Genomic DNA, 11,879 nt, shown 5'->3' on the forward strand with positions numbered 1-11,879 from the left:
CAGTAGCTCAGTGGTAAAGGTACTGGACTAATAATGAAGTTGCCAGTGGCCACTGTTGGGGCCCCTGAACAAGACCCTTAAGCCTCAATTGCTTGAATTGTATTCAGGCCCAGTTGTAAGTCACTTTGGATAAAAGTGTTCGCTAAATCTTGTAAATGTACCTGAGTATTTTTCCATGTAGTCCATGTATTTTAAATCCAGACACTTACCCAAGTTGCCAACTTATTGTCATGAGATTTTATTAGGTTACAAAATGCACAATTTTGATTGTCTCCCATATAAGTGAGTTGCACAAAAGTGAGGTTAAAATAGATGAAACATCATGTAATGAAAAAACTTCTGTTCCCAAAATGCAGAAACTTCATTCCAGTTGAATAAACCCTGTTGGTTATTGTCAGATTCTGATCTTATTTAATGAAACTTCTTTAGATGGGATCTGTGAAATAAGAACCAGAGAAGCAGATATCGTACAAAAACACATATCAAATAAAGAAAAAATAAGAATGTACAACTCGGGCTGGAGGGCGGCATGGTGGCTTAAAAGGTCCTGGGTTCGATCCCCCCCGATAAGCGAATAAGAAAATGAATGAATGAATGAATGAACTCGGGCTGGGTGGCATCAGGTGCTGCAGTGGTTTACCATGCCAGCCCACTACTTCTAAGCACTGGGTCTGATTCTTAGCTGGGTGACTACACATATACTGTATAATTGACTATGTCTGAGTTGGGAATGGCTGAACCCTTGTAAGGGATTGACACCTAATCCAGGTTATTCCTGTCTTAGAATCTGACGAGACCCCAACCAGGATAAAGTGGTTGATAAAAGTAAAATAAAATTGGTCTAAAGAAAGTAATCAATCCACTGTTACCTTCAATTAACACAATAATGTTCAGATCAGTTTTATCACACTGAAGCCATGTTGCAATTAATTTCTTCATTAACATTAAAAAAGTCACGTAACCCTTTCATTTTTACCTGAATGTTTTGGATTTTTTTGTGTATTTTGCAAAGCTCAGCTTCATAATAACCGAATGAAACACTGAAAGTCACACAAATGCACCGGGCTGGTGAGGAAAGACATTAACATGGTGTACACATATAAACTATTAAATCTACACAAGTGCAAGTGCCCAAAAATTAAAGGTTTTCATTTTTGTGTGGATATACTATACACTATATAGACAAACGTGTTGGAACACCCCTGACCTCAGTGTTACTGAACAGCTTTGGAATGAACTAAAACATCAAATGCTCATTTGACTAAATGGGCACAAATTCCCACAGATATACTTCAAAGTCTCGTGAGAAGCCTTCTCGAAGTGGCTGTTGTTATAGCTAAAAAGATCACATACAGGTCACTCTTTAAATACCATTTTAAAAATGGTATGTCCAATAAGCTCATAGTCAGGTGTCCGAATACTTTTGGCCATATAGTGTATCTGTAATTTTCTTCATTCTGGCTTGACAATAGTGCTTTGTTTATTTGGGTGTTTCTCCCTTTATGTACATATCATGTATGTGGGTAATCATTTTTAGGAAGGCAGGAAAGTCTGTATGGAGATTTAGATGTCGTCCTTGTCCTTGGCTCCGTGTTTGAGAATGCGGGTGAACTCGGCATAGTTGAAGTTTCCTTTCTTGTCGATGGGAGCTTCTCGGAACAGCTCGTCCACCTCCTCGTCGGTGAAGCGATCCCCCATGGTGGTCAGCAGCTCTCTCAGGTGATCTTCATGAATCACACCTGCACAGAAAAAGTGTTAGTAGGTAGCAGTAAGTGTGATTATTTACCCTTCAATTATCCTTCAATGTTAATCTCATGGCCATGGAACCATTTGGATCTGAGACGTATACCAAAATAAGCTTCTGTCCTGGTAAAAGATCCAACCATGAACTAGTTTTAGCTACTTAGAAGAATTGGTCAGGTTTTTTTTTTTTTAAATCTCCTGGTACTTCAGGGGGTCCATAATGCCATGTATGCTAACAAGCCACGAATGATTATAGATCTGCATATAGTCAAACTTTGAGGTCCCACATGACGTAGACAATTTTTTCCCCTGATTCCACTGTCTCACGTTCTACAAAAACGCCTCAAGACCCATATAAATCTATCCACTTACATTTGAGCTGATTTGCATAATATGTAAAATCACACAAGCGCGAACTAGTATCTACAGTATTTCACCCCACGTCCACAAATTCAGTAATTTTTCAAACATTCTCTCCACATTTATTTAGTAATGAAGTAACTTTAGTAATGAAACTAACCAGATCCCTCCTCATCGAAGCAGGCGAAGGCGTTCCTGATCACATCCTCAGGGTCTGTTCCATTCAGACGCTCTCCGAACATGGTAAGAAACATGGTGAAGTTGATAGGACCTGGAGCTTCGCTCATCATGCCCTCCAGGTAATCATCAGACGGGTTCTTACCTGCACACAGATAGCAGACGTACAAAAGCACAGCTGAGTCACTTCAACTACCTGTTTAATTAAACCAAATGTGTGATTGGGTGACATGCAAAGATATTGTCTATTATAAGTGTATTTATATTATTGTCTAGTATTGTCTAGTACCAGCCTTTTATTATGCCCTGTAATGGACTGGTGATCTGTCGGACCCATTGTGACCCAAATAGGATAAAGCTGTGAAAATCTGCCATACTGTATTGTTACTGTATTGTTAATCTTCATGCCAGGACCACAGACTAGCACACGCTCCCTCTGACACATTCTATTAGATTCTTCTTTTTACCAGCCAGTGGTAGATTCCTACATGGAGCTAAAACGTGTCTGACTGGCCAATAGCACCATTGGTGATTGGAACCCTGGATCTCAGGTAGTGGGTTGGCTTAATTTACCGCTGTGCCACCCAAGTGCCCAAGAAGAAATACTGCAGTAAAATAGCAGTTTTTAAGGTGAAAGGACTTAAGTTTATATCCAATATAAGTGTGTCATAAGACAGCATTGTTTACATTCCTCTGCTACTTGGACATGCCCCATAGGAGCCTTTTACTCTACCCTAATTTTTACTGCTCAGAACTGAAAACATGGCAGACCCTCTTGACAAATAGCTAGCATCTTAAAATACAATTACTGCATGGGAAAAATAGATCTGCTGCTATAGTTCACCCCGTAAAACCCTAGAGCTAACATTCCCCCTCAAACTGACAGGCGCTTTAATCCTGCAAGCAATTACAGGTATTGCCTTTGTCATGATGTGATTTACAGACAGTGCTGTTTGAGGTTGGGAAATCCCACAATCTGCTCTAAACCACAGACGTGTCATAAGCCGTCATTCTACCTGTAATCTATTTACCTAAAGAGGCCAACATGTCATGCAGATCCTCCTTGTCTATAAATCCGTCTCTGTTTTGGTCGATCATGTTGAACGCCTCTTTAAACTCCTGGATTTGGGACTGGTCGAACATGGCGAACACATTTGATGTGGCCCTCTGTGGCCTCTTCTTAGTGGTTTTTCCCTTGGCCCGCTTGCTGGACATGATGGCGCTTGTCTAAGCCTGTTGGAAAAAGATAAGACAATGTCAACATTATCCAGTTCTTGTATATCTGATCGATATACTGTATAGTTATTAAAAGCTAGACTGTAAACAGTCCTGTCTAGCATATTCTTGGCTGCGTGATTTTTTGGAATTCAACCTAAGCTTTACTGGGAAGATTTATGACATTGTGGAGGAGGAAGTAGAAGAGTTCTGGGAAGCGTCTCTGTCATGTCAGCTCTAATCAAACAACCATGGCATGATTAAAAGAAAACAGAAAAGCTCACGTACAGCCACAGTTTACCCTCATACAAGTCAGCTAGATACCTGGTACTACTTCAAGCGTGCAGCCTTTAAGCGAGCCCGGTGTGCAGGTTAATGTGTGTATGCATGCAGGTAATCCACTAACCATATGCTTCATTTCACCTAAGCAGGAAAGTAATTTTCTTTTTTTCTTGTATAGGAAATAACACAAACGGGTTCAGAGCTCAGCCTTGTATTTTAAATAGCAGTGATCAGTTCTTTAGAAAAATGTTCCTGTTGGCTTGGTGTTGGTATGTACCCGTCTGTTACTTTTTGCCTCACTATATCTGGGTGTCGCCACCTCTGCCAGTGGAGGAAGAACTCAACAGTGACTATATACAATGACTAGGCATAACATTAAAACCACCTCCTTGTTTCTACACTTACGGTCCATTTTATCAGCTCCACTTACCATAGAAAAGAACTTTGTAGTTCTACAATTACTGTCTGTAGTCCATCTGACTGTAGTTTCTCTCCCAGGACCACTACAGAGCAGGTATTATTTGGGTGGTGGGTCATTCTCAGCACTGCAGTGACACTGACATGGTGGTGGTGTGTTAGTGTGTGTTGTGCTGGTATGAGTGGATCAGACACAGCAGCGCTGATGGAGTTTTTAAATACAGTGTCCACTCACTGTCCACTCTATTAGCAGTACAGAACCCTGATCTCAGCCATACTAAACAGTTTTGGAATGAACTGGAACATCAGTTCAAGTTTTCAGTGCCCAGCTTTGCAAATGCTTTTTTTAACTAAATAGGCACAAATTCTTACATACATACTTGTGAGAAGCCTTCTCAGAAGAGTGGCTGTTGTATTTTAATGCCATTTGTTGTTGAAAATGGAATGTCCAACAAGCTCATTGTCAAGTGTCCAAATACTTTTGGGCATACAGTGTATGTGTTGATTCAGCCATACACTTGTACCTCACAGATTCCCAAGGTCTATAAAGTACAAAACTCCCTTGTATCTTCTTCCCCAGTGAGACCTCACTTCCTGTGTGAATTCCAGTTCTTGGAATCATGTTTCAGCCTTGTGAAACAAAAATAACTCCTAATCTCAACAGAAAACATGCTGAGCTTAGAACACAGAGAAACGCCACGAATCTCGTCTAATGTTCTGTGTTGTTGTGAAATTAGAAAGGCAGTGGAGGAGCTCTATTCAGTATCTGAACTTAAATTTCTTACCTATTTTCCACAATCAAAGCAACAGTAAATGAAATGAAAAAAAGTTAATAGAAAAGAAAAAGAATTTAAAAGAAATAGAAAAAAGAATTTAAACACATTCATTAACAATATATTTTTCAATTTTGTCGAATTCATCCTGGTCAGAATTGCAGCAGGTCCTAAACACTGTGGACATGGCAGTAACACCCAAAACATGGTATCAAGCCATCACAGGGCCAATCATGTATGTGTAGATGCCTGGCTGGCCAATATCACTGGCTATAATAATAATAATTACTGTAATTAGGTTACAGTGGTCTCGAATTACAGAGCATGACATAAGAATTCTTCCTGTACTGTGCAACAAGCAATTAAAGGAGTACATGAACACTGGAGGAACATACCAAGCTCCCTACAAATACAGCTCCTTAGGACCCTAGAGCAGTGCAGCACCCACCCTACCTTCTGCTCCACAGTGTCACCTTATATAATGAATAAGGAAAATGAAGTGGCTTGCCCACTATCGCTGAGCTCCGGGATTAAATCTTAGCAGTACTATCCACCAGTTGGAAATCTACACAGTCATGATTGGCTATGTCTGAAGCTGTTGGCTGAACAGCCTAGCTATTGGGAAGTGCACTTTTCAGTGCACTCTTAGTGTTGGTTCCAAGCCCGGCTAAAAAAGAAGGTATAAAAAATTGTGCCAACTCAGGTACACAGACCAGACCACTAAATACAGGTTGAATTTTCTGTTTAAACTTAGGAAAGAAACAACTGTTCCACGTACTTTGTACTTATTAACACATGTTTGTACAGATGACCTTGGTACTTGGGCGGCACAGTGGCTAAGTGGGTAGCACTGTCGACTCACAGCAAGAAGGTCCTGGGTTCGATCCCCAGGTGGGGTGGTTCGGGTCCTTTCTGTGTGGAGTCTGCATGTTCTCCCCGTGTCCGTGTGGGTTTTCTCCGGGCAATCCGGTTTCCTCCCACAGTCCAAAGATATGCAAGTGAGGTGAACTGGAGACACTAAATTGTCCAAGACTGTTCAATATAACCTTGTGAACTGATGAACCTTGTGTAATGAGTAACTACTGTTCCTGTCATGAATGTAACCAAAAGTGTAAAACATGACGTTAAAATACTAATAAACAAACAAACCTTGGTACTTAAATGTAGTCAAAAGGTAAAGTTAATAAATTATGAACATCTAGATCTGTCCAGAGCTTTTTAACTGGAATATGAATAACGTTTGTATCTCAATCTTACTGATGCAGTCAGTTTAGTCTTATTTATATGGACACAGAGAAGTCACAAGCTATAGTCAAACATAATCGACAACAAGAAAACAGGAGACCATGTTAAAAAGTTAAATGTCATTATAGAATCCTGTACTCAGCCTAATATATATATATATATATATATATATATATATATATATATATATATATATATATATATATATATATATATATATATATATATATATATATGCAGCAGATTTTGTCATATTTCCAGAAAACCTCAGAACACATTCAAAACTACAGTAAGAACTATAGTAATTAGCATAACTTATTCCATAAAAATAAATATTTACAACAGTTTTAACCTTAATGCTTTAAATATTAGCCACTTTTTCACATAATACTAGTATAATTACGACAGCGACAGCTCTGAACTTACCGAGTAGTAATGAGTGATGGAGCTAAACCGCTAAGCAACACCGACTTTTGTTCTGGTATACCTCCCACCCCTATTTAAACAGATCAAACCTGTCACTGTAACACATGTGCTGTTTTGGTTTGGGTTTGTTTGGCAATCTGAGAGACAGCTGAATGCTAGAAGGTCATGAGCTACACACAGCAATCAAGAATAATGTAGTGACTAGCACACTGTGAATGATGTGAGCTCATGTGTCTATTTCGGCTGATGAGCACTGTAGCGTCTGATCAACAGGATCCATGTCCTACTTTCTACTGTCCATGTTCATAGACGATCAGAGAGCTCACTTGCATTTCTCCAATCTAATGTATTTGATGTCCACAGCATCTGTAGCGTATTTGTGATAGTTATGGTGACATTTTTCCATCTACTGTGAAAAGAACAGCAAATCTGCTTAGTCAGGGAGTCTATTTTTCTCATTTCCAGCCTGTCTTTTCCTATTACATGACATTTAGCTGGGAATGTGTGGGCTAGATATGCTTCCTCAGTGACACGTGAAGCCAGCCAGTTTAAAAGCTCACTAATGCATGTGATTGGTCATTGATGCGTCATTTAGATTGATAAGAGACAGAAATGCCATCTGTTTTACCAAGAGACCGTGTCCAAATACGCTCTCTCAGACTCCTGGTCATGGATGACTATGTCACTGTAGGTGAGCAAACTTATTATCTAGCTGTAATGTGGTAAACGCTTTAAGTCGCATTTAAAGTTCAACCAACCAACCAGTCAACTACATGATGAACAGAATAATCACATTATCACATTATTATCTTAAAACAAAACTATTATATTATTATATAGTATTATTATCGGCTTTACATGCATCTATATATAGACGTGATTGACTATGTCTGGGGAGGGTGGCCGAGGCCCCACGATGGATTGCCATCCTGTCCAATGTATTCTTGCCCTGAGCGCCTTGCTTCCTGGTAGAGATGGACCCATGGCAACCCTGACCAGGATTAAGCAGTGGTAAAACATTAAAAGGAAATATAGTTTTCTTTGATTTATCTTGGTATTATTACTGAATATACCTCTTGATTTTCATTCTACTTAAGCTTTGAGTATACTGGGTATGTTGTCTTTCTCATTACTGGGAAATACTGTATGTTAAAATGTATGTCCAGGGTAGCAGCTCATATTTGAACAAAGGTAGAAGAGATTAGCACATTTATTTCAATGCATTGTTTAATAATGCACACGTTTAACACACACTTGAATGGTTGTAAATATACAGCAGTTATAATGACTTTAATTATTAGACAATTTGGGCAACTCTATTTGTAATCAGGCATTTTCCTTCAAAACATTCAAAAGCTTTTTGTTATATTATTATTATTTTTATAAGTTAGACGGGATCTTGGTATAAACTGATACATGACCAAACACACACAACTCCTCTGATCTTTACATTTTCTGTGGTTGGGTGTTTGACTCAACAGCTGTTTCTGGAAAATAGTTTAGTGGTGGCAGTACAGCAGCTGTAATAACAGCCAACTGGCACTTGTAAATGATTGCTTTTAACTGCCCAGTCTCTGCTCACTCAAAATAGAAATACTGTCCATTGGACTGCTGTTTTCCTACCACATTGTCTTCAAACAATTCAACTAAAAGTATTTGGACACCCAACCATGAACTTGTTGGACAAGTTTAAAAAACAAATGGTATTAAAGTAGTGACATCTGTATGATCTACTCAGCTATAACAACAGCCCCTCTCCTGAGAAGACTTCTCACAAGACTTTGAGGAACGTTTGTAGGAATTTGTGCCCATTCAGTCAAAAGTGCATTTGTGTAACTGAACACTGAAGTTGGTCGAGAAAGCCTCAACTGATGTTCCAGTTAAATTCAAAGCTGTTCAGTGATGCTGAGGTCAAGGCTCTTGGTTTCTTTAACTGCCATGCTGGAACAGGAAAATGCCTTCCCTAAACTGTTGCTTCAAAGCTGGAAGCATATATGTTTAACAAGCTCATGTTTAGGTGTCTAAATACTTTTGGTCATATAGTGCACTTTTAAATCTGCTTGTTTTGTCATGTTTCAAATTTTATTTTCATTCATTCATTCATAATTTTCTTAACCGCTTATCAATGGGCGCAAGGCACACAGGTAACACCCTGGACGGGACGCCAGTCCATCGCAGGGCAGACACACACACACACATACACACACACCCATTCACTTATAGGGCAATTCAGTGTCTCCAACCTGACTTCATGTTTTTGGACTGTGGGAGGAAACAGGAGCTCCCGGAGGAAACCCACACAGACACGGGAGAACATGCAAACTCCGCACAGAAAGGACGCGGACCGCCCCGCCTGGGGATCAAACCCAGGACCTTCTTGCTGTGAGGCGATAGTGCTACCCACTGTGCCGCCTCACATTTTATTTTTATTTTTTTAAAATAATGTAAGGTATTTTATTTAGCATTTTATTTGATTAAATGTCACTTTTTATTAGTTTACCTGCAGATACGTATATAATCATATGGTCACGTTACCAGAAATTTTTTACCTCTGGAATGTTAAAATGCCTTTAAATTATTTTATTCTCAGAATGTAAAACTGTGTGTACATAAAGAAGGTCTTCAGAATAATGTGATGCATGTTAAGCATTTATTAAATTATTTTAAATAAAAAATTATGCACACTGACACAAAAAATGTCCATGATTGCTCATGACATTCCTGGTTTGTTACAGTGGTACCTTGAAACTCAACCTCCATTGATTCCAGGAGTGGCGTTGAGTTTAAAAGTATTTTTTTTCCCATAAGGATGTATGGGAAACCTGTTAATGCGTTCCGTGGTCCTGTGGAACGGCATATATATTAGGCTTATGTAAATTTATGGGGTTGTTTTTAACACTTATACACTGAAAATAACACAAATATAATATAAAAACACTGAAATAAAAAGCTGGTTCTTACAATTTCTCAGAACCCGAGCTGTAACACAAGTTTAAAAGTGAAACAGTGTGGAAAATCCAGCTAAACACAGAAACATGTGAACGCTTTCAGAGTGAATCTGATGGTTATTCCACACAAATGCAGATTCGTCTCATATGCACACTTTGATGACGTGCTCCGAACAAAGGGACTGTTCATTGTTAATTTGAAATTAAATAAATATACTTTTCAAAAACAAACTGAACACGTTGAGTTTAAGGGAAACGTTGAGTTTAAGGGCACAAATTTCTCGACAAAGGGCATTGAGTTTAGGGGATGTTGAATTACAAGGTACCACTGTATTTGCAACCCTGAGCTAGGAGTTGATGCTGATCTGTCTAATGATTGACTTTGTGTGTATGATTTTCAACCAGGTAATTATTCCTGGTTTTCAGTTGCCTTTTTACTTCTGGTGGTTAATAACTGGGTTTGTTTTCTGTAAATGCTCCTTGTCATTTTTTAGAGCTGAAGATCTCTGCACACAGTCTCACATTCTCTGATCTTTGACGCTGGTTGGCAGCATCAATACCACGGAAAGTAAAAAAAACTTCAGACTTTTACCTGTAAGCAGGTCAGAACCAAAGTCTTGTCAATACACAACTCCAAAAAACCCCAAAATCTTTACAGTATGGATGGGAGGGTGAGGAATTCATCAGTCGGTTTAAAAGCATCATTTGAAAGCAGGGCTGTAGATCACAACTAAAAGCTGCAGATGACTTTTCTTATTGACACGCCTATCCCATGCAGCAGTGAAGTGGTTCATGAGGAAACAATCCCACACGGGGGCGGCACAGTGGCTTGATGGGTAGCACTGTCGTCTCACAGCGAGAAGGTCCTGAGTTCGATTCCCTTCCGGAAGCTCTGGTTTCGTCCCACAGTCAAAGTATGTAGATTAACTGACAGTGTTTGTCGTTGAACCTGAACTGATTAATCATGTGTAACCTATAAACATCCTGTCCTGTCGTGAATGTAACCAAAGTGTAAAACATGACAGTAAAATCCTAATAAATAAATAAACAATCCCACACGGACACTGTCATGGAAGCACAATATCCCACTACATTAAAAATACCACTTGCAAATAGCATTGTTTATTCTTTAGCTGTCTGTCCTGTTTAACTGAAACTGACCATAGGTCAGCTTTTGCCATGGCCACATAACTGAGCGTACAGTACATGACGTATGTGGCCATTTGTATCCCACAGCAAACCACAGCAAACCACAGCAACACAGACCAGCTCCAAAACCATTCCTACATCTACATATAAACATCAGGGTAAAAGTAAATGATACTCACCTTAGCTTCAGGTCAAAATAAAAACTGCCTACTAGGCTTTGTCTGTGGTACAGAAGGAGGGAGACAGTTACTCTCACTGTTTAAAAGTTTGTTTCAAGGATCAGCCTAGTAGTGCACCCCTCCCATTTCACCCTTAGCCAATGGACTGTACCAGTTTTTCCAAACGAGGCCGGCTCAAACAGGGATTTAACCATATTAGGAAAAAGAATGTGGCCTGCCTCTCAGTCTGAGCTCAACAGAATGGGATACTCAGATGTTTGGGCTAAAATGACAGGAACACAGATAAGGAATGCAGCCTTGTTTAGAGAAAAGTGTGTGTATGTGGGGGTGTGGGGGAAGGGGTGTCTGTGTATGTGTGTGAGAGAGAAAGGGGATTTATGGTTAACATAGAATGGCTAGTGGGTCTACAGTTTATGCTACAGAACAAAAGCATGACTGTTTCTGAGAACATGAAAATGTTTCCTAAATAGGCAAAGTTCCCGTATACACAGTATGGACAAAAGTATTGGGACACCACTTCTAACAACAATTGCTAAGAGGTGTAAATTATAAATATAACTTTGCAACAACAGTTTAGGAAAGGTCGTTTCCTGTTCCAGCATGACTTTGCCCCTGTGCACAAAGCAAAACATAAACTTCTGAGGTCTGCACAGAGCCCTGGCCTTGTGAGAAGCCTCCCTAGAAGAGTGGCTGTTGTTAAAGTTAAAGAAACCACATAGAGGTCACTCTATTTTAATAGCAATTGCTTTAGAAATGACATGTCCAACAAGCTCATGGTCAGGTGTCCAAATACCTTTTAGCACATATGCACAGTACCAAAACGACACATATTTAAATCCAGAATTGTTCGTACTGTGTACTTCTGGGTACAAGAAGTAGGGGTAATAGTTTGTTGAAGGCATTAAAAGCAAATATGGCACAATGACTGTAAACAATATCAGTAGCAACAATAGGACAGTTTTCTG

At 39.4% G+C, this 11,879-nt stretch overlaps 1 protein-coding gene across 1 annotated transcript; it reads right to left on the reverse strand.

The window, feature by feature from the left end:
• Window positions 1-214: 214 nt before the first annotated feature.
• myl9b (myosin, light chain 9b, regulatory) lies at window positions 215-11,000 on the reverse strand. The gene is made up of 4 exons (XM_062997380.1): window positions 10,915-11,000; window positions 3,312-3,513; window positions 2,264-2,425; window positions 215-1,739 (listed from the first exon to the last, which is right to left on the reverse strand). The coding sequence occupies exons 2-4, from the start codon at window positions 3,493-3,495 to the stop codon at window positions 1,564-1,566; spliced, it is 522 nt and encodes a 173-aa protein (XP_062853450.1). The 5' UTR covers window positions 3,496-3,513; window positions 10,915-11,000; the 3' UTR covers window positions 215-1,563.
• Between the last annotated feature and the right edge of the window lie 879 nt (window positions 11,001-11,879).

This window comes from Trichomycterus rosablanca, chromosome 6 (assembly GCF_030014385.1).
Source record: "Trichomycterus rosablanca isolate fTriRos1 chromosome 6, fTriRos1.hap1, whole genome shotgun sequence".
Taxonomy (NCBI): Eukaryota; Metazoa; Chordata; class Actinopteri; order Siluriformes; family Trichomycteridae; genus Trichomycterus; species Trichomycterus rosablanca.

Excerpts from the sequence above, each read along its gene's own strand:
- myl9b (XM_062997380.1), bottom strand. The coding sequence starts at position 3,495 with ATGTCCAGCAAGCGGGCCAAGGGAAAAACCACTAAGAAGAGGCCACAG. Across the intron at positions 2,426-3,311 it reads TGACATGTTGGCCTCTTTAG|GTAAGAACCCGTCTGATGAT; the intron begins GTAAATAGATTA and ends ATCTGTGTGCAG. Across the intron at positions 1,740-2,263 it reads CTTCGATGAGGAGGGATCTG|GTGTGATTCATGAAGATCAC; the intron begins GTTAGTTTCATT and ends TTTTCTGTGCAG.